General features: G+C 35.6%; 1 protein-coding gene across 8 annotated transcripts in view; it reads right to left on the bottom strand.

The window, feature by feature from the left end:
- Nucleotides 1–26,819, bottom strand: part of IKZF2 (IKAROS family zinc finger 2) — a 188,485-nt gene that overhangs the window by 42,552 nt on the left and 119,114 nt on the right. For 6 of the 8 annotated variants that reach the window (XM_021008732.2, XM_021008735.2, XM_021008731.2 and 3 more), the window contains exons 4-5: nt 13,900–14,166; nt 4,236–4,403 (exon numbers count right to left, since the gene is read on the bottom strand). In XM_021008732.2, coding sequence (XP_020864391.1) covers nt 4,236–4,403; nt 13,900–14,166 — 435 coding nt within the window. The remainder of the gene's footprint in view (nt 1–4,235; nt 4,404–13,899; nt 14,167–26,819) is intronic. The other 2 variants (XM_021008736.2, XM_021008737.2) reach the window with 1 other exon arrangement.

The raw sequence follows: 26,819 nt of genomic DNA, 5'->3' as shown, positions 1-26,819 counted from the left end.
CAGTCAATAGCTCTATATGTATAAATTTATGCCAACCAAAAATTATGATGGCTATAAAAAAGAAAATTCTTGCTAATGAAAGCAAAAATGTGCTCTGTCTCTTTCCTGAAATCTCCCTGTAATTATCTGTCTACATGTTGTAAACAGTAGAATAAAAGCTACTTGAGGGCAGGAATGCTTTTTATTGTTGTTCTTTGATACCCCAGCACCTATCGTAATGCCTTACACATAGTATATAATTAATACATTTTTTTTTGTTGAAGTGAATTGAAAATCAATGAAGTCAAAATAAAATGAAATATCATCCTAGGTTAATGAGAAAAATCACATGTTGTACATTACATCTCAACAAAACAACAAATGGCATAAATTAAGGAACTACATTAAAAGCATTAAGTTCTTATTCTGACAGAAAGAACACTACTAGGAGAATTTATAGAAAATGTAGAAATAGCAATTTATACATTACTTACACTAAGCACATGTATGTAAACAATAGAGGCAGCTTCCTGAAAAAACATCTTTACAAGAATGGTGAAAATGTCTTTTTATTTGAAAACAAACTTCTATTTTTAAAGAGTCAAGATATTTTAAGATTAATCTAATTCTTAATAGATGCAACTACACATGATAAATTTAAAAGACCCTCAAAGCACATAAAATAAAATTTTTAAGATTGAGATAGTCTATCAAATAAAATATCCAAGGTTTGATAGATTTGAATCAACAGTATAAAATGGAAATAAATTAGGAAAGAGCGCCTACAAAATGTCGACTCTTAAGAAGCATTAAAAAGTAAGGAAAACTTAGCAATTTTTTTCTTTTCCCACTAGTGTTTTGCATGTCAAAGACTATTTTATTTGGAATATTTCACCAAAATTGAGGTTACTTCAAGATACAAGTCATAAGTGAACCAATAGAACTAATATCACAGAGCTATAAACACGGCAACTGTGAGGAAATCATTATATAATCTTGTTTAAAAGTAATATTGTTTGTTGCAATGTATTCAGTAGGTTTTTAAACAATTAAAAGCACATCCCTTTAAGGAGAATTCAAGAGGAAGTTAGAGGCTAGTCACCTACTTAAAGTGTAATCATTAGCATTCCACACAAATTAGCTCTGTCTTAAAGGTTCCTTGACTGGACAAAGACAATTTCTGGGCAAGGGTTTCAGGCTCCCCCGCCCCTCTTCCCCCTGCCCCACGCCCTTTAGTCACAGGAGAAAGGGTAAGTAAAAAGCACCACAGGGAAATTTTGGGTTTTGGAGCCATAGGCAATGAATGAGATTTAGTTTGTAGGCAACGAAGAGATGGCTAGAACTAGCTTGCAGCATGAAGTGAATAAATACCTTTTCTGTTCAACAGTAAACAGGTGAAGTCTTTGACCCTGCAATTGGGCTGAAAGGGCCTGAAAAACGAAAGCAAGGCTTTTACTCTCTAAAAGTGCTTGCTTATAATCTAGAAGTTAAAGGAAGCAGCAAGCAGATTTGAGAAGCCTGAAGCACTAAAAATAAGGGGGAAAAAATTAAGGCTTTCCTGAGTGGAAAAAAAAAGCCAGGTTAAAACCATTACCTTACATATGTAATTTTACAATTTCTATTTTAACATATTATTTTAGAAATAATTATTACTAACAGTTGAGTCTAATGAGTGAAAATTGTCCCACATAAATTTTGTTCATAACCAATTATAAACAAATATATATTTCTGAGCTAGACAGGATCTTAAGTATCACCTAATCCAACTCTTTAATTTTACAAATAAAGAAAGCCGTGTCCCAAGAGGCTGTCACTTACCACTTGATTAGAGTTCACCGAGAGAACTAGAATCCATGCCTCCTGACTTTGCTCAATTCTACTATTTCAACTACGCCAATACTTTGCCCACTATAGAGATATGCTATTATTTCTCAAATACTTTAAAATTTCCTTAGAATCTTCACACCAATCAGCCTATTGCTGGCGTATTTAAAATTTAAATATATTTTAAACATAAAGTTATATTTCTGTATAAAACACAATATAAACCTAAGTGGCTTAATTCTATGCGTTATCTTTTATTTTTCCACAATGATTTTGTGCAATTAAACCAAAGTATCACCATCTACTCAGGGACAGGTACGATTACAGTTTCAGTACCCCAGAAGAGAATAAAAAAGGGAGGGGAAATATAGCATTGGTTTTAATTCAAAAACCTATTAAGTAGTGATGAACATCACAGCAGCATACTAAGGACATACATGCTTCATTAATGCTGAGTACATTTATTCTAATGAAAAGAACTTTGAGAAATAATTGTGGTATTTATCAAGTTAGTAATTAGAGTTAAGTTAAACCATTGTAAAATCTTTTTTTTTTTCTTTTTGGCTAGGCAATGGGGTTAAGTGACTTGCCCAGGGTCACACAGCTAGTAAGTACTATGTGTCTGAGGCCGTATTTGAACTCAGGCACTCCTGAATTCAGGGCTGGTGCTCTTTCTACTGTGCCACCTAGCTGCCCCTAAACCATGTAAAATCGAGGAACTAAATAGTAGAAAAACAACCAAATGAATGAAATAAAGAAAAAAATGACATTCCCATATAAAAAATCAAAAGTATGTATGTGTGTGTATGTATATGTATATATGTATGCATGTATGTATGTACGTATGTATATATATCCTATTTTATTCAATGACTATATTTCTGTATGTCAGTAAATTATTTTTGGTAATTCAAATAAAATAACACTTTAAGTATAAAAGTGAATATGGCCAAAAGAAATCCACGGTGACTAAATGCTTTTTTTAAAAAAAAGAATCTATTTAAAGTAACCACTCTTTTCTTTAGTTATTCTTACTTTTTTAAGTTCAGAATTGTCTGCAGTTTTTTCTTGCAATTTTGAAATTTAGCATTTCTTAAATTAACTACATCTTTGTATAAAATATTATATTTTAGAAATGCATTTAATAGCTTAAAACAGGGGAGCAAAATAATTCACTCAAAATATATTTCCTTTCTTTATCTCAACTTTTATTTTTGTTGATTGAACTTTTCTGACATCAGACAATCCAAAAATTAAAGTGTGAAAAGTATTGTAATCCCCTTGTATTCATGTTAAAAGACCAAGTACAGGAGGAGAAATCTTTAAAATGTAATATAAGCATTGCAAACCACAGCACTCTGTAATATGACTTGTCATTTCAGATACAAACAGCACTTCCATTATGTCTGTACATTAAAATTAAAATTTAATATGCCATGATGGACAGGAGTATATAAAATGAGCATGACAGGATTCTATATTAATTTTCTTTTCTAACCTCTTTGTTAGGGCTGCACATGCTAAAAGTCAAATGAGATTCATTCAATCCTGCAAGTACAAGCTGTAACTCGTTTAAAAAAAACATTGAGCTATGGGGTTTTTTTTTCTTTCCAGCATTACTGGAATTAAGTACTCATTCTCTATTTTTATGATGATATATGAGGCCGGAAAAAGATACAGATATATGACCATATATCGACAGTGGTTACAGTGCCAAAGAATCACACAACTAATAGTAAAACTATGCTTTTAACAGCCAATTTTCTGACGAGGACCATTCTCAAGTTTATCAGTAGCACTGATGTAGTGCTCAACTGTTCAGATGGCCATCTGTGCCTTGAATTAAAGTTAAATTACCAGGGCATTCCCCACTCTATATAGTAGCTGGATCATGGCAACTCTCTCATTTCACTAAGAGGTGTACAGTTATCTTAGACTGACTATAGTCAATGATGTAACAATTTCTCTGAAATTAAAAAGACCTCGGAGATTTGCATAACTGATGTTTTTTTCCCTTATTTCACTTTCCATAAATAACTGCATTTCCAGCTGATAGTGCTCACTTGGCCAGCCTGTCTTATTGCAAAAAAGGAACACCAATACCTTACATGGCTTTTCAAAGCATATTTAATATATGGGCAGCACAACATAATATAGTTCAACAGTTACCTGGCTACATACCAAGGCATAAGCAATGAGATTTTCTACAGTTCTTTTTTCCTTTGTTTTTAGCTCTTCTTTGAAGAGCTGTGTTAGATGAGAGGGACTATTTTATGACTGTAGGTGAGTTCTGTCACTTTATAGCAGTTATTCAAGAAGTTTAGATGCCTGCAGAAATGTGTTGGGACCATCTTGAAAAGTGGCTGAGCTAACTTCATAGCCACTGATTTGGATGAAGAGTTAAGGGAAACAAGCAACCTGAGGGAACTTACCAGAGTGTGTCCTGAGATGTCCTGTGAGGGCGTCCCTTCTCCGACAGGCATAGCTGCAGAAGGGACATTTGAACGGCTTCTCCCCAGAGTGCAACTTAATATGTCTCAGTAGGTTGCCCTTCTGAGTGAAAGAAGCTCCACACTGGTTACAGTGGAAGGGGCGCTCACCTTTAGGAAGGGAGAAATTAGGAAGGCATTAAAAAAGTTATGGTACAGTGATTCAAGTCCAACATACTGCTAACTCGTACCATTTCTCCATGCCAAAAGTTTGTTGTAGACTCTTTTCCGATATGAGTTTTCCAAATGTCTCCTTTAAAATGTAGGACTGGATCATGGTAGGATTTCAAGCTTCACATCCATGACAGTGGACATTTTTCCTCCTCTTATAAATTCAGTAGTGCTCCATTGCTTCGACTAAGGCTAGGTCTACCAGATCGAAAAATTTTATTAACCTGACCATTCAATTTAGTAATGCAACTAACATAACTCAAGTCTTTCATTGAATTCATAGCATTTCAGAAATGGAAGCGATATTAGAGAACATTTGGTCCCATCCCTTCATTTTATAGGTAAAGGAAGTAATGTCCAAAGAGATTACAGGGTTTTCTTTCTCAAGGTTGTAGCGAGTGGCAGACCAACTCCTGATCCATGGTGCAGGGCTATTATCACTCCGTCATGCTGCCACGCAGGCAGAAAGTCTATTGAGTATGCCAGTTTACGTCAGTTATGTGCAACCCTGGCCCCAAATGACATATTTAAAATGCACTTTTCACTTCTGATGATTTTAATGACTCAAAACAAAACAACTTTAGTGACAGTTCCATTATGAAAACCTGTCACCAACAGCTCTTTAGGAAATTTGTGTCATCCTTAAGGAGAAGTGATAGAGACAAGAAGGAAAATATGAAAAAGCATTTCCATGCCAGGAATACTTATATTTTTCCATTAAAATATAGCTTCTCTTTCTGGCAACTCTGATGTGATATTAACAATCTTTTGTTTATGACATCTTGATCTAATATTGTGAATTGGCTGTCATTCACTGGATCAAGCATGAAATATGCTTGTTGATGTTATCAAGGAATGAGTCACTACAAGTCTAGGCAACCATTTGGGGTCTGGCTACCTGGGTGACATCCTCTGCATTTGAATTCTTTGTGTACATTAATCAGCCTATAAGTCTAATGGCCTCAAGTATTTGGCACATAACACCAAAGGACTGGACAATATTAATTTTTGTTTTACCAAGTCAGTTATGGTTATATCTTTAACACAATATTTCTAAGGCCCTTCTCTAGTTTCTTGACCATTACTGTGTCATGGGACCAACAAAGAAATTTCAATAAAACACCTGAAACTATATTGGTTAATAGACAAAAATGAATTAATGCATACCTAAGCATTTGTTAAGCTATGTGTAAGGCACTGTCTCGGGCAATGGGGACACAAAGAAAAAGAAATTTATATATTCCCTGGCCTCAAGAAGCTCACATTCTTTTGGGGGAAACAACATGTATACATGTATGTATGTATGTATGTATGTATGTATGTATGTGTGTGTGTGTGTGTGTGTGTATATGTGTGTGTGTGTGTGTATATGCATAAATAACAAATACAATTTGGTGGGAGGAGAGCAGTGGCAGTAGTGGTGGTAAGGACCCGCAGTAAAGGAGCCTGGAAATCAGGAAATGCCTCACACAGGAGGTGGAATGTGAACTAAGCTCAGAAGAAAATCAAGGATTCTAAGAAGAAGCAAGGAGAAAGGTAAATGAAGGTATAGGGGAAAACCTCTACAAAGGATGAGAAATAAGATGGCCCATTGTGTAAGAGGAAGAGAAAGAGAGATAAATTAGCTGGACCATTTATGAGAGGGAATATCATGGATATAATAAGGCTAGAAATTCCCTTTCGGGAAGCTGGAGCAGAAATGTAAAAAAAATGTAAATACCAAAGGATTTTGTACTTTAATTTAGAGGAAAACGGCATGCCACTTAATGTTTATTGAATAGGTCAGTGATATGGTCAGGATCACTTTGGCAGCTACATGAAACATGAACTGAAGAGGGGAGACACTTGAGGAACAAAACTAATCAGGAGGATTTTGCAATAGTCTAGGTACAGGTGATGATGTCTGATCTACAGTATGAAGATGAGAAAGGCAGACTGAGAGATCATGTAGAGGCACAATCAATAAGCCTAGATGTGTGGCAAAGTGAGGAGCTGAGGATGGTAAAATAAACAAAATTATTTAAATGCTGGTGTTTTAAACCTGTCAACCTACATCTCTAATTCACAAATAAAATTATCCTCCCAAAAAGCTGTTCTTTGAACAACTGTTGACTAATATTATCATATAATTCTCTAGGAACCCTTTTCCTTATGAAAGGCGAATCAGGAAACATCTTAGCTCAAAATAAAGTCATCTATACTTCATCTGCTTTGGACCACTCTATTAATACCTTGAAAACTTAGTTCATTGATTAATATAACTCATTTTGCATTTCATGTTTAAAAATGCAACCCTGTTCTAAGTGATTTAAAGTAACTGGGCAATTTTATATTTAGACTTGAAAAGAACAGTCTGAAACCAGAACAGCTGCTAGGTATGGATTTTTTTTTAGAAGTTTATCATTATTTTAAATTTCAGTGTGTAAAGGAAAATAAAAATAACTTCCTTTTTGATGATTTGGACAATTTCCACACTTCAAGATAAACCATTAATTAAACATTGAGCTGCCTTTTCAAAGTTTCACTCTGAGCTGTCTAATCTTATTTAATAAGTTTATCTGGAACACATATGCCATTACTCCAGTGAAAAATCAGTGAATGAAGATATCCCTATGCTGTTTCAAATATCATGAAAGTCTGAGGCTCAAAGATTCTATCATTCTCAGAGTTAAACTTCTGAAAAAGCCCATCTGCAGTTATCTCCTTGCAGATATGCGTTCAAGGCTAGTTGGCTGCCAAATCTAAGGAAATGAAAGCACTTTGGACTAATGCATATGTTGTAAATGTTGACAATATATAATTATTGTCCTGAATGAGATACACAAGGGTTGTATCACTTCTTTAGGTAGGATTCAAGGCAGGATTACTCCTGAAAAATCTGAACATCTTTGGAGTTATGGTGCCACATTAAAATATAAATCCTTTGAATGCAGGAATTGTTTAATTCTTTGAATTTATATCCCCAGAACCTACCATAGTAGCTGGCAGTGGCTTAATTAATGCTTGTTAATTGACTGATTTAAAAAAAAAACAACACTTGAATGGGTGATACAGCTGACCAAACTGATAAGCTATGTTATTATGTATATTATGTACATTTCAAGGTAATGTATATTTTCAAGGTATTTTGGTATATTTGGATATTTTGTATATCTTTTGTATAATATAATGTATATTTTCAACGTAAGTACCTTGAGCTTTGCTTTATGTAGTTGTTAACTAAGCCACATCATGTAAACATGGCTTAAATGAGGACAAAAATGAGGTCATTCAAGAAAAAAAAATACTGCAGTTAAATCTCCATATTTGCACAGTTTTAGGTCTCCGTAAGTCAGAGTGGTGTAGTGGATAGAGAACAAGACCAGCCAGCAAGACCTGCGTTCAAGTCCTACCTCAGACATACTGATTGTGCAATCCATGCCAAGTCAGTTCACCTCCTAGTGTCCTAGACAACTCTCTAAGACTATGAGTTGTAGAAACAGTGCCAACTCCCTTTGGTAAAGGGAGTTTCTCACCAAAAAGTTCCCTGTCCTAATGAAATCACAGGTTCAATCCCTTTCCCTATACCTTAGTTCTCTGATTATCTGTTTTCTAAATGAGTTAGATGCTTAACTAATAAAGGCTTCACCATTCTGCAATTTAAAATGTCCAGAAATCCATGGATCTGTATTTTAAAAGCATGTTAAGCAGCTCTTTGTACTGCTGAATCTGTTCATGAGAAGTTACAGTCATCATTTCAGGTTTCAGTATACTTTCTATTACTTTTATCATACAGTACATATTTTTGGAAGGAAAAACCAAGTAACTTTTTTTCTAATAACAGTGTGGGGGCAATGAATAACTTCTACTTTAATGTATATTTCAAGGCAATATATACGTTCAAGGTATTCTGTATATTTTGCATATCTTTTGTAATAATATAATATATATTTTAAATGTAAGTACTTTGAGCTTTGCTTTATGTAGTTAACTAAGCCACAATAAAACCATATCTGTATCCCATATTATTTTCTTTAGCTTCAAAAGGGTCATTCCTCTTACTTTACGTACCACGCCTCTGAAAAATATCTTACCAGCCCTGCAAACCAGTGAGGCTCAAATTTTACTGCACCAAAACATTCCATCAAATTGATAATCTCTGTCAAAATTCCCACTGATTAGTAACTTTACCTATAAGATTATAACCAGTAATACTAATTTTCCCCCCAACGAATTGACTAATTTTTAAAAATAGTAAGCTACATTGACTGAATTAATTGGTTTACATGGGAGATTTAAATACTTTGGAGAAGGCACAGTCTAATGTACATCCTTATTCATATATCAATGCAGAACAAATCCTATGACTTCAGGATTCCCATAACAACAGTGAAGAATAATCTAGTCCAAATATCCAAACAGGATACTATCCTACTATGACAACTGGTCACAGAAAAAAATTTTTGTGCCAAAGCTATTTCTTGTGAAATAACTTGTTAATCTAGGGGAAGGGCTGTGATAGAATTAAGTACCACAGTGTTTTCTCAGCCTTATTCTAAAATTTCACCCACTTCAGGAGAGTTCACAGTTACTTCTTGGGATTATTTGTATTACTTCCATTACTAATATAAAATACACCTGTGTGTTTGTGAGCATAGACATGCATGAGCACATGCATGAAGATAAGCAGAATATGAGTATATCTATGCAATAGGAATGTATATACACATTTATATGCCTTAGTGAAACAAGAGGCAAAATATTATATACAAGGTCTTGTACTGAGTAGAATACACAACCTGCAAAAATGCAGAATTTCCTAGTCAAAATGCTGTGATGAACAAGCCATCAAGGAGCAAGGGCATGACTCCAAAAAGCCACAATGTACTAAACATGGTACTGAAAGCTGCAAGAAAAAAGTGTTTTTTGTGTTTTGCCCATAAAGGGTCAAATTTAAGGAGAATGATCCACTTTATCACTTTTTTGATCTCCCCACAGATAGTAGTTTTACATGAATTGATTTTTCATTCCCCCTACTTGTTTTTCTTTCCTTAATACCTTCCCATGAAGACTGCCTAGAGAATCCGATGATCATATTACCTGATTACTTGGCTAAAGTAGCAATACCAAAGTAAAAATCCCAAACCATGAATAAGATGCTGGAATTGGCACTTTAGAAAAAAAGGAAAAAGAAAAACAGGAAGCTAATTAGATCTGATTCTCCTTATTAGTGTTATGAGTTAGATGGTTAAGCATTATTCTTAATTTCAATCCTATATTTAATGTTTTGCTAGTTAAAAAAATATAAAAGAATTTTCCCTAAAATATTTAAGTTACATACATATAAATTTGAGGAAGAAATTCTACTTCAAACTGTTAACTAAAATAATGATATTAATTCATGATTACTAAATTATGAATGAATTTTTCCCACCCACCCCAAGTGAAGCTCACAACGGGGAAATCCAAACACATTTAGAGTCTCAGTTGGAAATGGCAAAGTAGTGGCTTATGTAGAATTATTATTTTATGTCATCATAAATAAAATGGAAATGGAAAAATGTGATTTCTATATTTTTGAGCTGACCTTGAAAAAATTCTAACCAGAACCTTAATTGTTTGGGAAAGCTGCAAAGATTTTATTACTAATGGTACCAATTAGCTACAAAGTAACAGATGAAATTAATGCGACTTTTCAGAAATCATCCAGTCTGTTTATCTAGCATTCAAAACTACACTTAAAGCATCCTAGATCAATGGGAATTATCTTGTTACTATTGTGAATCTCCATAGCTTAAGTCTTGTTATAATTTGAAAATACTTCAGTTTTCAATTAGATGCTCAACAGAACACTAATGATCAATATGCTGTGTTTAAACTACCCTGAGTGAGCTAATTCTTTATAATAAGAGACTATAGTAGGAAATGAAGTAAAACATAAGTAACAAATTAACAACAGGAAAGCCTATCAAAAATTATGATGGTTACAGTATAACCTCAACCTCAGAATGCTAAAGAAAGGAAAAGGTTAACTGGTTAACTGGTTAACTAGATCTCTTTGCTCTGAAATATGTTGTTGAAAATTCTTCTGAAATGTATTTAATGTCTTGGTAAATTAACTGTATGGAACACAAGTAGTGAAATATACTCTTAAGCTGTCATGAGAGAGGTTATGTATCCAAATCAACCACTATCCTTTAAAAGACTCACTCTGACAGGCTACATTTATAATGATGCCATCCCTATTCAAGTAATTTTTCTAACTCTTCTCTGGGATTCTCTTCAGAATCAGTTAATGAACCATACAAGAAAACCATTCTCTTTACTTTATTGATATAGAGTGCATTTAACTGAGAATGGTACTTCCAAGCAGGGCTACCTGCCTTATTCACTGAAATTGGCACCAAAATCACTTTAAAATCATGTTCATCCTGAAAAGGCAAAGATTTGTTGCCACTGGAGATGTCCAAAATAATTTGCCATGGATTCTAAAAGCAATTAATTTTAAAGAAGTTTCAAAATGTTTTGAGGTTAAAATGAGTGATTTTTTTTGTGGCAGCGATATTCATTTGAATATGTATGTATGTATATGCATAATATGCATGTACGTTTCTATATATACATAGCTATTCTGGTATATTTGTTGATTTTAAAATTTGCTGCATTACTTTATAATCATACTTCAGACTTTAATATTTCTTTGACCCCTGAGGATCTTATCTATTGATCATTCTGAGTATTACTATTGACTGTTCATTACCGTTAACATATAAGAGGTAGGAGACTGGGTTGAATGTCGACTGACCCTAAGTGATCCTCATGAGATTGAGCTTTGAAATAAAGCCAAATTACACTACTTGCCGTTCTTTAAATATTTCAGGTTGTTCCTTGCTTCTTGTACCTTTGCTGACATTATTTCTTTCACTTGGTGACTGACCTCCATTTTCACTGTTTGTTAAATCCCGGACATTTTTCCTAGTTCAACTGTTACTGCCTCTACGAACCCTTCCCTGACCTTTCCAGGCAGGCACTGCCTTTCTCCTCTCTGTATTCCCATAACACTGTGTTCGTACTTCTTTTCTGCCACTATTGTTACAGTGTATTACACATGTATTTTACATGTATTCTCTCTCATAGATGATAAACTCTTTAAAGGTAGTAACTGTGTCTTATTCATCTTCAGATCCTAAATAGAACCTAGCACACCACTTCCCACACAGCAGCAGCTCAATGTATGTTGAAGTGGATTCAACATCACCTTGATTCGTTATGGCTCATCTTTCTCCTGAAAGTATAGTATATTTGTGCAGTAGAGAGAGTACTGGGCCTGGAGTCAGGAAGACCCGAGTTCAAACCCAGATTCAGACATTTACTAACTATAGACCCTGGGCAAATCACAACCCCAGTCTGCCTCAGTTTTGTCATTGATAATAATAGCACCTACCTTCCAGGGTTGTTCTAAGGATAAGACGAACTAATATTTGTAACCTATCTTGCAAACTTTAAAGCTCTACCTAAAAAATGCCAAATATGTTATTGTTATTATTACTATTATTGAGACTATATATTCCTATAACTTCTTCACACCTTAGCTTAATGTATCTACTGCTATTTTTTCCAAACTTGCAACTTTCTGGTTAGAGTATAAGAGTAGTAATCCTCATTTGCATTTTAATACATTTTTCACTGTAGAACTACTTTTAATTCTGGTAAAGGGCTGATGACATTAAAATTATGCATATACTTCTTTTCATTTATTCATGATTAGAACAATAAACCATTTAGTTCTTTCTTATTTCCCTAAGATTGAAAAGGTTTATTTATTTAATTGACAGGCTTTCATCTAGTCCCCTTTTCCTTTATTGTAATCTCCTGAGCTGTACTCCATTCCTCCCACCTGATAATAAAACAACTCCCTTGCCACCATCAAGATCAGAAATTATTTTGAGATGGCAACATCTGCCCTCAGTTAAAAAAAATTAGAAGCAATGGTGTCTCTCCATGTCTCTGAGGCTCTCAAACTTATACACCATAATTACCAAGAGGCACAAGTCACTGAGAGGCAGCACAATACAGTGTTAATACTGAAGCAAGGAGTTGGAAGACCTGGGTTAAGTTCCAGTTCTGCTATTTACTAGCTTTGTGACCCTGGGCAGCTTATTTTACCTCTCTGAGCATCATTTTTCTTATTGACAAAATGAGGGTGATAATATTTGCCTTATATACCTCACCAGATTATTGTAAAGCGAGAGTTTGATAAATATAAATGCACTATATAAACAATGAATTACTATCATCCATCTTTTAGGTATGGATTGCCGAAGTCAGTTCTAGACTGTTATTTCAGATTGTAGACAGACTACAAGATTACATGTATAGTTATTTACACAGCAACTTATACCTGGACCCTGGTGATGCAGAGTTCTACCATACAGAATAAACTGTGCACCTGAAAACTCAAATCATTGATAAGACCAGTGAGTTAAATTGAACACTCTCAGATGTCTTCTTAGCGTATTCCAAAGGTGGGTTTAATATAGGCAGAATAATTAGTTAGCAAGTCAAAGTAATACTGATAGCAAACTCACTATGTGTACAGTGCTCACTAGTATTCAATTCAACAAACATTTATTAAATATCCACTCTGTTCTAGATGTTAAAAGATGTTGTTCCCAAAGTACCTAATTTATTCCAAGGGTTCATTTCATATATGTGGAGAATGTGGCTTTTTACAACTGGTAAGAAAAATGTAAACTTTACACAACTAAAACAATTTAGAGAAGATTCTGTTTAAAGAAAAAAAAATCATCTTTTACCAGGGACACTCCCCTATTCTTTCTGCTATGTTGATCTAGAGAATGCAAATGGCTGAGGGGGTCAGGAAAGGGAGAGAAAGAATAAGCATTTATATACTGCCTAATGTACCAGGCGTCCTGCTAAGTGCTTTAATGTTCTGATACCTAACTGGCAATTGTATTCTAGCACTGATTGTCAGGGTAGCTTATGGTAGGGAGAAATTACAGAAGATTTAAAAAAGCTACAAAATGATTCACCTATACAAATGCATGAGGATTAAACTTATGTCTTAGACTCTCCCTAGCAAATCAGATCATCTGTACACGGCAAGGTAAAATCTGTATAGGGAGATGCAAAGATCATGTTACACCATGAAATTCTTTGCCATTTGAACCCTTACCATATTATTGCTGCATTAAGCACAATGAAAATTGAATTCCAAGCTTCTTTTTTTATGATTTACTATTCAGACTCCATGGTTGGAAGTCAAGACCAAGGTTACTTTCTGCTTGTCAACAATACAGTACTAGCAGAGTTCTGAAAAAGTTGAGTTCCCCATTCACCATTTCTACCCCTGAATAAAAAGGCAAGAGAATAGTTGTCAGGTAATATAAACATCAGATGCCATAGGCAGTCATCAGGTTTTCTTTCAGCTGCTTACCAGTGTGACTCCTTTTATGTACCATAAGCACATTGGGCCCAATGCAAACCATGCCACAGACGTCACATTTCAGTTTACCATTCGGAAGCCGGATTCCTCCCTCGCCTTGAAGCTCCTGGACTTTTCTGTTGTCAGCCACATCATTGCTCTCAATAATGGGTTCTTCTAGGCTGCTACCTTCATCATGGCCCCTGATGTCTCCTTCCCGACTCAGGGGTTTCCTGTCAGACTCTTCATCACTTTGCATTTCTAGCTTTACTGAATTTGCTGTCATTTAAAAGAGAACAAGAAAATAGCCGTTATAAGGACACAGAAAAATATATTTTCTCCTACCTATCTTATTTGTTGGTATCATGGAGAGGATACTCTCTCCAAAATTGCAATAATGTCTTAATTAAGCTTTTCTCAGTTCTCACACTTCTTAACCTCTTTGCAAGCATCTGAAACTGTTGACCATCCTCCCTTCTTAAGTATTCCATCTTATCTAAATATCTATGACTATAAAAGAAGAGTCTCTTTTGGTTCTCCTTCTATTTGGTTGTCTAACCACTTATCAGTCTCTCCTTTTCTGGGTATTCCTCCATACCATGCCTCCTAATGGTGAAGGTATTCTAAGGAGGTGGTGTCAAACTCAAACAGAAATGGATCTCTGTGGACCACATACTGACTGGAAAACCCCCCCAACAAATCAACATTATTTCTATTGTATTTTTATTTATTTTGTTAAACATACTCCAATAAGATTTGAATCTTGTTTCCTAGTGACTGCAAGTTTGACACCTCTCGAAGGCTTCATAACCTGGGCCTCTTCTACCTCTACTTTCTATTTCTCGGTGACTACTCCAGCTGCCCATGGTTTAATCGTCATTTCTATGCAGATGATTCTTGGATCTTCATATACAGCTCTAGTTCTCTCTCCTAAGCTCTAGGTCCACATTTTGAATTTCCTATCGGGCATTCCAAGTCGATGTCACATAAGCATCTCCAACTCAATATGTCCAAAACAGAATTCATTATCTTCTCCCTAAATATACCTCTCTTCCAATTTTCCTTATTTCTGCTGAGGGTCCCAATACCTTTCCAGGCTTTTGCTTGCAACCTTGTTATTATCCTCAAAGTCTCATTTTCTCTCACCTTCCATATCCAAATAATAGCCAAATCTTGACATTTCTACCTCACAGTAATTCTTGTGTCTGTTCCCTTTGCATTATTCACATAGCTATCTCCTTAGTCCATTCCCTCCTCATGTCCTATCTTGACTACTGCAGTGGTCTTCTAATTGATCTTCTTCTCTCAAATCTCATACTCCACATGACTGACAAAGTAAATTTCCTTAAGCGCAGTTCTGAGCATAGCATTTCAAGAAACTCCATGGGCTTTCCATGGCCTCTAGGAGGATAAAATCTGAATTCCTCTTAAAGTTTTAAAGCCCTTTATAACCTGACGCTAACCTTTCCAGTCTCCTTATACATTACATTCCTTTCTGCCCTTAAGTCTAGTCAAACTAGCCTTCTCATTATTCCTCACACATGGCATTATATTTCCAGTTTCCTTGGCAATAAAGTTTCCCCTTGTCTCTCATTCCTTGAATACACTCACTGCTTACCTCCACCTCACAGAATTCCGTACTTCTTTCAAGACTCAGCTTAATCAGTATCTCCTTTGTGAAGCTTTGCCTGACCCACCCCCAATTGCTAATGTCATACCTCCCTAAAATACCTTGTATCTGCTATATACTTTATATACTTTATTCAGTATATACTTATTAATGTTTTACATGTTTCTTTTAATAAAATATAAGCTTCCTGAGACTGTTTCATTTTTCTCTTGATCACCTTCAGAGTCTATCACAGGTGTCTGACATATAGCAAGCACTTAATAAATGCTATTGTAGCAAGATGGCAAAGTGGGTAGAGTGCCAGTCAGGAAGGCAGATCTTCCTGAGTTGAAATCCAGCCTTTGATGCTTATTACACGTGTGACCCTGGGCAAGTCACTTAACCCTGTTTGCTTCAGTTCCTCATGTGTAAAATGAGATGAAGAAGTAAATGCCAAACCACTCTAATATTTTTGCCAAGTAAACTCCAAATGGGATCACGCCAAGTAAACTCCAAATGGGATCACGCCAAGTAAACTCCAAATGGGATCACAAAGAGTTGGACAGGACTGAAACGACCAAATAAAATAAATATTTGCTGGTTGGTTGATTTCATGATAATCAGGGAGAAATCTAGCAACTAGTTTAAATGATCAAGAAGAGTAAACGAGGCAATGTACACAAAAGAACACCAAACCTCACATTACTCAATAGTTATTAACTATATAACCTTGTGCAAGTTACTGAGGATCTCTGCGTTTCAGTTTGCTTATGTATTAAAGGAGGCTGGCTGCATTATTTTCCAATTCTAACATTCTGTGATTATAAACATATCCCACTGAAATAAATTCATTTCTGTATCACTTTTTATTTCTTTTTAAAAGAAGTACTTTATAAACATTCTAATATGGCTTCTCTAATTCTTCATTTAGGAGATTAAGGTTAAGAGAATTAAAATGATTTGACTCAGTTTTCATAGCAAGTTTATGACCAAGGCAAGACTAGAATGCTATTCTGTTGCTTAATCCGCCATGCTGCCTCTAGGTGCACAATGATTATATGTACCTCACACGCTCTATGTTAAAACAGAGTACTTGTGTAAACAAGATTCTGGATGGAAGTGAAGAGACTATTCTGAATCTTGATTCTGGCCAAAAAAAATCCCTTACACATATGAAGCTACCATGTCAAATCAGGTCAGACTAAACAAATAAGGCTAAAAGGGGGCCTAGTCTGTCCTGCAGACCACATCAAGCATTATTAGTTAGCTGGTTTTCTTCTTTGCTATGCATCAAAAACCTATTTACCATATGGAACACATTATTAGCCATGCAAAGTATTCCAATCCTTCTCATCTGCACATCAGAATGCGGTGAATGACAAGAAGAACATAGCATACATGTACACACTTGTGATAGTTAAGAAACTTAATGCTGTTTGCTGTTCTTGGATCATCCCACAGAAAAATTGGAATTTTGTTAGTATAGCTCTAATTCTGGATTGCTGACAGAGTCTTTTCACAATATGGAGATAGGGCATAATGCATGGCACAATGATCTTGAAAATGTCTTAAGAACTCAGATTGTGTTAACTAGGTAAAAAGTGAACCATTTGATACTTCTGGAGTAAGATGAAGTTTTTTCCCTCAAAAGGACGCCTTCCTTTTTTCTCTAATTCTTCTCACGATGAAATTTTAAGCACTGAATACTCTCACTATCATTAATACTCATCACTATTAGCAGTCCCACCCTGCTTTCTTTCTGTCTCCTTCCAAATTTTAGGATGTCTACCATCTTTTGTTCTTAAACCAGTACAAAATTAAGTTTTGACATTTTTTTCTCTTTAGAATCTCTGGGATCTGGTTATTAATTTTTTTATATTCTTATTTTTATCTCATTTATTTCTAAATATGCTTTCATAACCCAACCCATCCTACTGAGCCTACCCTTGCAACAAAGAAAAAATAAGAACTGCCACGATGTACTCCTACCAGTGTACGTAGTAACATTCTGCGTTCATAGACCCTTATCCCTCCTCTCTCTAATCTTTTTTTAGTTCTCTCCTTTATTTACATCTCATCAGAAATGCTACAACCTTGTTCTCATGCAGCACTCCATTCCCAATTTCCCCTAAAACTCTAATCCATATATCATCATTGTTCATATTTATATAGCACTTTATAATTTGCAAAGCACTGTTATCTAATTTGATCTCCATAACAACCCTATGAGATAAGTGCTATTATTATCCCCATTTTAACAGATTTGAAACTGACGGTCAGAGAGATTAATTGACTTGACTGGTTTCACATGGTGATAAAGTGTTTAAGGCAGGATCCAAATTCAAGTCTTCCTAAACCTAAGTGCAGTGTTCTGTCTACCATACCACAATGTGATGCTACTTTGAACACAGAGTGCCTCATCATTTAGCATTGCCATGCAGGTGACGCAAAGACTCTAAACGTCTCATCTTCTACTTCAATTCCAGTTATGGTGTCTACCTAAGCTAGGCAAACTCATGCCATTCCTAATGCATACACTCTCCACCCTGCCCCACCTATGAGCCTATACTCAGGCTGTCTTTCCTCTCAGGAATCACCTGCTCCACACCCTTACCTCAACAAACAATCTCCCTCCCACAGATTAGGACACAATTTAAAACCATTCTACTTCGTAAGAAATTTCTTAATTAAGGCAGAACACCACTGGCCACCCAATGTAATCCTACGCCTCAAATATAACATTAGTATAATACAAACATTGAAGCAGAACAAAGGAAAATATTTTCAAAGAGACATCAACCCACTTCTAGAAGTAAAATCATTTGCAAATTTATTTTAAACATTGCACTACAGAATAGCAGTTTCATTTACTGCATTTATTTTCCTAAACCAGTCAACAGGTGAATACACTACATATTCCTCTACAGATTAATGCTCAAAGGGCCTCTAGTATCAGTTCTTCCTTTCCTTTTTTCTTTTTCTCTTCTTTCCCTCACAAAGTAGAGAAAGAAAAGAACAATGTTGACAATTACAAAAATTGAAACCTAAGTAGGGGAAAGGGTCATTAAAATGTTAGCACTGAAGGTCATAATAATTTTATTTAAATTTTAAGAAACTGTACTAATAAAATCTGTGTCCTGATGTTGCAGCATTAAGTTATTATCTTTTCCCTGATGAAAAGATAATAACAGGGCCTATTAACAAGATATTAAATATGGGTAAGATATGCTTTTCTCAATAACAGTTGTTGAAATACAGCTTTGTACATCAAGCCACTGATGGAAGTCAAGGAATGTATACATACAACATAGTAAAGAAACTATAATAGTGCTATCACTAAAGTACCAAAATGCAAATTATACATGTAATTTTACACATAAAAATATAGCTTAAAACATTTTGATCTTTCAGGCATATAGAAAGAAGGAAAGTAAGGAAGGAAAGAAAGAAGAATTTATTAAAAGCCTACTGTGTATAAGAAATTATATTAGGTGTTTTCCAAGTATTATCTCAACTGATCCTCACAACCTTGGGTGGCAGGTACTATTATTATCCCCATTTTACAGTTGAGGAAAATGAGGCAGACAGAGGATAAAATAACTTGCCCTGGCTCATAAAGCTAGTAAATGTCTGAGACTGGATTTGAACTCAGCTTTCCTGACCCCAGATCTATTTAGCTACTTACCTAGGTGACCTAGCCAATAAAATATGTGTGCATGTGTCTGTCTTATAAGTCTCATCTAAAGATATAAGATCATTCTTAAAACGTACCAACATGTCCTAAGTTTATGTTTTTAGCCCACTCAACCACAACTTCACAAAGGAGCCTGAAGAAAATTTCAATAGAATTTGGAAAGTTAATTTCGTTCTTTGTAGATCACTGATTAAATTTTAAAATTACAATTTCTGCTTTCAAAAATGTTTTTCTTATTGTTATGTTCATTATTATTAATTTTACTTTAAAGCTCAGAATAAGGCTTCCCTATGCAATTGAGTGGGTCCTGTCTTCCAATCTACAAATAGATAAGATCCACATATAATTAAGCTAATCTTACATGCATACCCACATACATTTCTATTACAAAGAATATTTCCTTAATGATTTGACCAACTTGTGATTATTACATTATTATCATTATTATTATTATTATATGAGTATTAGAAAATGATGACTGGGCTGGGGTTCCTGCAGTGAAATGCAAGATGTGAAAATCTGGTGCATTTGCAAAGAATAAAACACATTATCACTTAGTGATAAGAAATGAAAGCTCTATAAAGACAACTCATTTTGATTAAAATTATTAACTCTGAAAAAAAGAAATATGAACAAGAACTTGTTCATTATTAAGTGCTAATTACATGCTGAGCACTAAGCTAAGTGCTAGCAATATGAATACAAAAGCAAAAAGAGTGTCTTACAGGCAGACTCAAAGGGATAATTTTGTTTAGAAAGTTACAGGGATGGATAGTGGAGCATTAGGGGAATAGGTTGACATAAACCTTTCCAGGAACAATGACAGAATTGAACGGATTGTGGTTCCAGAGCTGGAAGGAGGGAGAGAGTACAAGCATGGTGGCTGGTGAGGAGAACAAAGTAAAATAAAGCCCTGGTATGTATGCAGTAGTCAACAGAGGCAACCCCTAGTTAGGATTTCCCTGGTCTAATGGGTATTATTAGTTCTGGGTGGAGATGAAAGGGTTAAGTCCTCCTGGTTTTCGGAGGGAGATTGTTAAGATGTCTTGGGAGTGAGGTAAACATCGGTGACCATAGAGATGGTGGTGAGGGGTGGGGGGGAAATAAATTTTCATGATAACTTTTATATTTAAAAGGAATAGCAAGTTATACATAGTAGATCTGCAGTTTCATGTGCAATCAATCATCTTTTTTTTTTAAACTGTACTATGTTCTGGAAATGCTTGCTTTATTCCATAGATTAAAAATAAAATAAATTTGAAAAAACAAAACAAAACAAAAGAAAGCTAAAAAGTTGAGACACTTCCCAAGGAAATCAGCATTTATTTCATTCTATTTCAGTCAAACTTGTGGAAGATGTTAGTGATAACAGAATCATAGTATGCCTAACATGATGCTTCTTATAGAGGTGAACATCAGAGATGGAAAACTGTACACAGAGAAGGGAAGTCTACTTCAAAAGAGTAATGCCAGATATATGCATTGGTCATTTTATTACTTGATTCTCTTAGATACTGGTATGACATAAATTGACTCAGATTTTGCTATAGGTAGAGATTGGATACAGGCACACAAACATAAAGTCATTGCAAAAGCCATACTTCTAACTTAATATTATTAATCTGCCAACTAGTGTGATTCCTTAATAAACATTTTCTAATATATATGTCTGCCTCTGTCACTTCCAAAACTATGTGAAACATAAATTTCTAATACTATCATAAAAATTCAGATTTTTGTGGTATGTCAGAAAGCTAAGTAACCCTGAAGGCAGGATTTGAACTCAGGTCTTTTTTTATTCAAAGTCTTTCACATTTTTTACTAGATGAGACTACCTCTCTAAAGGAGTATTAACCAGGAAACAAAAGGGGAAGGGGATGCAAATAACTATATGTTAAATTAGTTCATTCATAATGTTACCAGTGGCTCAGGGACCCAAGCTCTGGGTTAATATGGTCTGAGTCCAATGCTGGGATCAGTCCTCCTTCCCAACCTCAATTGTAACCTCTTTGCTCATTCTGCCAGCAACCAGAGTTCCTTCTGGGAAATATCCGATTATAACTGGAACATACATTTGTGTTTAGCTCTCCGCAAATGCAAGTAAAAGGTTCTCTAGTTTCTTTGGAAGTGCTCACAGAATGCATATCTGATACAGAACAGTCTTTATTATTATACCCCACAGAAAATACCGAAAACACAGGGCATCTAAGTGGTACAGTAGATACAGCCCCAGGATACACCCTCACACACACACACACAAAATCTGAAAACACACAAAAGACTGACCATAGCCAATAAATAATCAATACATCTCTCATTCCAATTGGGCAAGTTCTCTCTCTCTTCTGGAAGCAAGGCCCTGTATAATCCTCCAGATTACCCTTCCCGATTTACCTCAATGTCACCCTGTAATGTGAACTCTCCTTGGAAAGGAAACAAACTTGTGATTGCTAGAGGGGCAGGCAGCCCCATTCCCAACACTCTGTATCATCCAACTGGCCCCTCTGGAATATCCGGTACTCCTGGCTGGGACTAAGTTCGCAACCAGATCCAGGCTACTCTGTACTACACTGACCTAGCTCTGAGCTCTCAATCCATTTTGGGAAACCCATGTTGGGCAACCACTAAAGCTGGCCTAGACTCTGTTCTTGGCCTGAGGCTGAGCCCTCGATCTGCTTTGGCCCTGCCTCATTGCCTGTTCTGAGCTGGGGGTGAGGGGGAGAGGAGGATGATTCAGTAATCCTGCCTCTTCTGGGAGACCGTGCATCTTCTGGACTTGGGCTCAAGACTGAGTCCAAGATCCTGGCCCACCTTTGTTCCATTTGCCTGTGGGTTGAATTTCTGATCTTGGGCTGTGGCTTGTCCTTAAATTTCCTTATTACTACTTAGTCTGGCAGACACCTTAGATCTTTGTTTGAAGAGTTGTGAGGGAGATGGACTAAACCACATTCTCCTATTCTGCCATCTTGGCTACAGAGGGTGGAGGAAATCCTTTTTCCCTCCCACCTGCCCCATCCCCACCCCCACAGGAAGATAAAAAGAAAAGCCCTTTTCCACAAATATGCACAGCCAAGTCAAGCAAATTCCCACACTGTCCATGTCCAGAAATGTATGTTAAAGGCAAACCTATCTACAAGAATAACTATTGAAAAAGCACCATCTCACAGACAAATTTTCCTAGCACGGAAAGCATGGACTTTCCTATAAGTACAATTCACTTAGAAATAGCATTTAGTTACTCCCTCCCTAACATGACTATAGAAGGCTTAAAAAGTAAATTGCGTTGTGAAATGATCTCCTTAGTATGGGCAGTATAACATACTTTACAGAATTTCTATAATCCCTAAAATCAACATGAAAATTCAGAAGATTAGTTTTAGGTATCTCCTACCTGAGTAGCCATACCAATTTTTGAAATTCACCAGGGGTCATTCAGCCAAACCAAAAGTCAGTGCTATCAATTGGCAGCAGGGACAAGGTAGCAGAGAGGAAAGATTCCGTTACAAGGGTAAGATTAGTACTGTCAGTGCCAATCATTCCCATGCCTTCCTTTGTGCTTTTAAGGGGCACAGAGTATAAGAGCTCTCTACTCCAAAGAACAGATCAGAAATACCAAGCTTAGCTCTCCAACCAATAACCACAATGGCTAGGAGATAAAGCAATAGGACAGTCAAGCATTTCCTCTGGTGTCTTTTAGTAAACACTTTATTAGTTATTAGAATTAAATGAATAGTTGATCATAGGCTGTAGGGTTAATCAATTAGAAATTTATTACCAAATTAAACTTTCCTTAATAATAGCAGATAGAAGCAAATATAAAATGACTGTGACAAGTGAATATGCATATGATAATCTCAAAGCTAATTAACAGATCACCTTGTCTTTATACTGAGCATCAATTACTTCTAAAAGATAACAGCTGAGAGTACAACGAAGTATACCATAATATCTGTCACGAAGAGTCCTGCAACCTAATTGGGAAAATAAATTATCTAAAAATGATCATGAAAAGCACAAGATCATAAGATCACATATTTTAGAGCTGGAAAGGACCCTAGAGGTAATTGTGTCAAAAACTCATTTTACAGATAAGAAAACTGAGGCACAGAGAGTTAACTCTGGCACAGTTAACTGACTTGTCCAGGGTCACAGAGCTAATAATAAGGGTATGAGATTGCATTGGAATCCTGGTCTTCCTGAATCCAAGTTCTGTGCCCTAGTCACCATCCATGTCAATGGCAAGTTAAAAGCAAGCGTTAGAGGCTATAAACAAAGATTCAGGACAAAGAATTTTCAGGAAGTTGGAGGGGAAAGTTTGGGAAATGCTTCCCAGTAGTAGTAAGGAGTGGTTTAATTGGTTCTAGGGCTAATTCATGAAGGTTAAGTAGTTTACTTCTCTAAGTGGAAGAAAAAGGAAGTAGGAAAGACTCAAAGCCAGAATTATGCGAACAAGGCAGGCACGCCCACATATATCGAGGAGATCATGAGGAAGATCAATTTATCTGGCTTAGATGAAGTTTAGCTATTAAAATTCAAAAACAAAATATTGTCAAGTCCGAAGGACTGCTTAAAAATGAAATCTGAAGAGGAAAAACATGCAGAAAAGAAGCAAGCATTCAATATTTACCTATTAGTGTACATCTGACCCAACAACTTCAGTTCAAGCACTAGTGCTGCAGGACTGCGTATCATGGGTGATGGCATCAATTTTATTGAGGTTAGACAGGGTAACTTTACTGTTGTTAAAAGTTCTGAATGTTTTAGTCCTTCTGAAACAGGACTTTTCTCTTACATTGTTCCTGACAAAACCATGTAAAGACTGGGAAAGAAATACATTTGGGAGAAAGCTTGGGAGGAAAAAAAAAGCAAAACAAAAGAAGGGGACTAAATTATGAGGAACCTCCCTCAGTTATTTCATATAACTGTAGAGTTTTGAAGCTGTGCAATTAACCCAAATCCCTAATTTTACAGATAAGGAAACTGAGGCCCAAAAAGGGTAAATGTGAGAGCCAAGCCTAAAATCCATCTCTTCTGACTTCCAAACCAGTGTTGTGTCTATTTGGCCAAAGCCTTGAAATATAATATGTATGGCCATTGCCATGAAAGATAAATAATTCCAAGAACAGACACAAAACCTACAAAATAAATGGCACTGAAAGGTGACACATCTGAGTGATAATATCTCATGCCACATAGTATATAGGCTATGATCCAACACAATTCAACCTAGTTATACATAGAGTTGTAAAGAAAAAAACTTGAAAAATTGTGTTTGTTGGAAAGGTCACTGCTGCGGCTGTGTTAGGTAAGTCATGAAGGGCAAGAGAAATGGAAGAAAAAGAGATAAACATTTATAAAGTGCCTACTGTGTTCCAGGCACCCTTCTAAGCACATCTTAAAAATATCATCTCATTTGATCCCCACAAAAACTCTGCAAGGTAGGTGCTATTAATATCAGTATTTTATAGTTAAGGAAAATGTCATTTAGTCATGTCTAACTCTTTGTGATCCCATGGACCATAGCATGATGAAAATGAGACAGACAGAAATTAAATGACTTTGCTCAGGGTGACAGAGCTAGCAAGTGTATGAAGTTAAATTTGAACTCAGGTCTTCCTTACTCAAGGCCCAGAACTCTATCCAATGCACCACCAGCTACCTTTAGAGGATGTTAAGTAAAAACTACAGGTAAGGTATAATTATGTGAGGAACAAATACTGTGCTTGGGGGTGGGTTAGGGAGGAGCTTCAGAAATACCACATTTTTGTCCGACATTCCAACAAAAACTTTCTGAAATAGAATGTAAACTAAGAAATCTTAATGAGGCAACTAAAATATGAGAGATTATACCCAAAGGAAGAAAATGAATTTTAGGCAAAAAAAAAAGGTGTTCTCTTTAATTATTTTTCCTCTGAAACACAAAAGAAAAAAATGCAAAGTAACTGAATAAGAGGAAGAAGATATTGCAGAAGAAAAAAAGATAACAGAGTATCTGTACTTTACTTTGCTAATAATTATCTACAAGTAGATATGGTGTTTAAGGTTCTTTGATGATCACCATAGTGGACAACTAACTACTCAACTCAGCACAACATTTTGGAGGAACTGATCTGAAAAGAAATAACTAATGTACTCAAAAATCTTGCCATACTTCAAAGTGAATTTAAGTACTTTCTAATCAGAATGCAAAGATAAAGAAAAGAAAACATTGGTACAGACTACCATGAGTAATTTAAAAAAAAACCACCTGAACAATAAACATTTATTTTATGCCTGATGACACCTCAATTTTGGCTTCTGTCAAAGTTAGGCCTTTGATTATTGTATCCCAGGTTTTTATGCATGTATAGGGTTTTTCATTAATTTCAATATAATTCATAAGATAATACCATTCATATGGCATTTTATAAAAGACCTTTATAGGACATAAAATGTTGACTTCAGTCACAAAAAAGCATATATCATTTGAGCATAAATGGAATAACCAATGCTATCAAGAAATGTTAGACAGTCACTCATCCAAACCATGAGTTTTCTACAAATAATCCTTATTTATATAAATTAATTAATTTATTTTTAGTTTTCAACACAAATAATCCTTCTTACATTGGCCATCTCTATATGTGTCAAAAGCTGGCATTGTCCCCGACTTACCTTCCATCTCTTTTCAGATTATTCATTACAGGTAGGTGTTTGGAGATCCCTATTAGACTAAACATGTGCCCTGATACACACAGTATTATGCTAGGCAAGGTAAAATGGCAGAGTCAATTATTAAATTATTAGATATGATTCAAAGGCATCATTAAATCATCAGATTATAGACTCATAGTTGAAACAGGCCATAGAAGCCACCTAGGCGATATGACGCCAAAATCAGTGCCTTTTCCCACTGCACCAGGCTCCATCCAGCGTCCCTTTTTTTCTTACTGTTTCAGATATTTTTTGTGGTTCTCATTCATTGAAGTAACTGACTTTATGGCAACTTCCATTCCAATAATTAAAGAGTATGCCTGTGTTTTTAAAAAAAAAAACACCCCAAATTCCTCTGCTCCCCAAAAGAATATGGCACAGAAGGTGGGAGGAAGTACTACATGGAAATGAGGAAGAATGGATTAAAGTCCTCTTTCTACTACTTATTAGTTGTATGGCCATAGGCAAGTCACTAATCCCTTTCTCTCTTACGTTTCTCACCTGTAAAATGGGGATAAAAATGCTATACACTTGTCTGGAAGCATGGGTCTGGACCTCACAATCATCTTGAGATTCCTTCCTATTCTATCAGTTATGTTTCTATAATACAATAAGAGAATATACAACTTTTGGTTAATTCAAGAAGTTGCTTACTGTGACAGGATTGGCCAATGAGGGCCCAGTCCAGAGAATGGAGTTCTTACCCTAAAGTCCAAGAACTTATTTTTAAAATATTTTGGTAAGTGTTTCAATACAATTTTATTCCTTTGTAATCCTATATTATTTTATTTTATGCATTAAAAGAGATTCTGAAGAGTCTATAGAATTTACCAGTGCCAACTTTTAAGAACCCCAGCCTCAGAGCACATGCTTTGCCTGGCATCAACTCACATGGAGGTCTGGTTAACCTGCTTCAAGAAACTGTAATGTGATGGA

The sequence above is a fragment of the Phascolarctos cinereus genome, unplaced genomic scaffold (genome assembly GCF_003287225.1).
Source record: "Phascolarctos cinereus isolate Bilbo 61053 unplaced genomic scaffold, phaCin_HiC Scaffold_7;HRSCAF=346, whole genome shotgun sequence".
NCBI classification, from domain to species: Eukaryota; Metazoa; Chordata; class Mammalia; order Diprotodontia; family Phascolarctidae; genus Phascolarctos; species Phascolarctos cinereus.
This window is presented reverse-complemented; position numbering and strand designations above follow the sequence as displayed.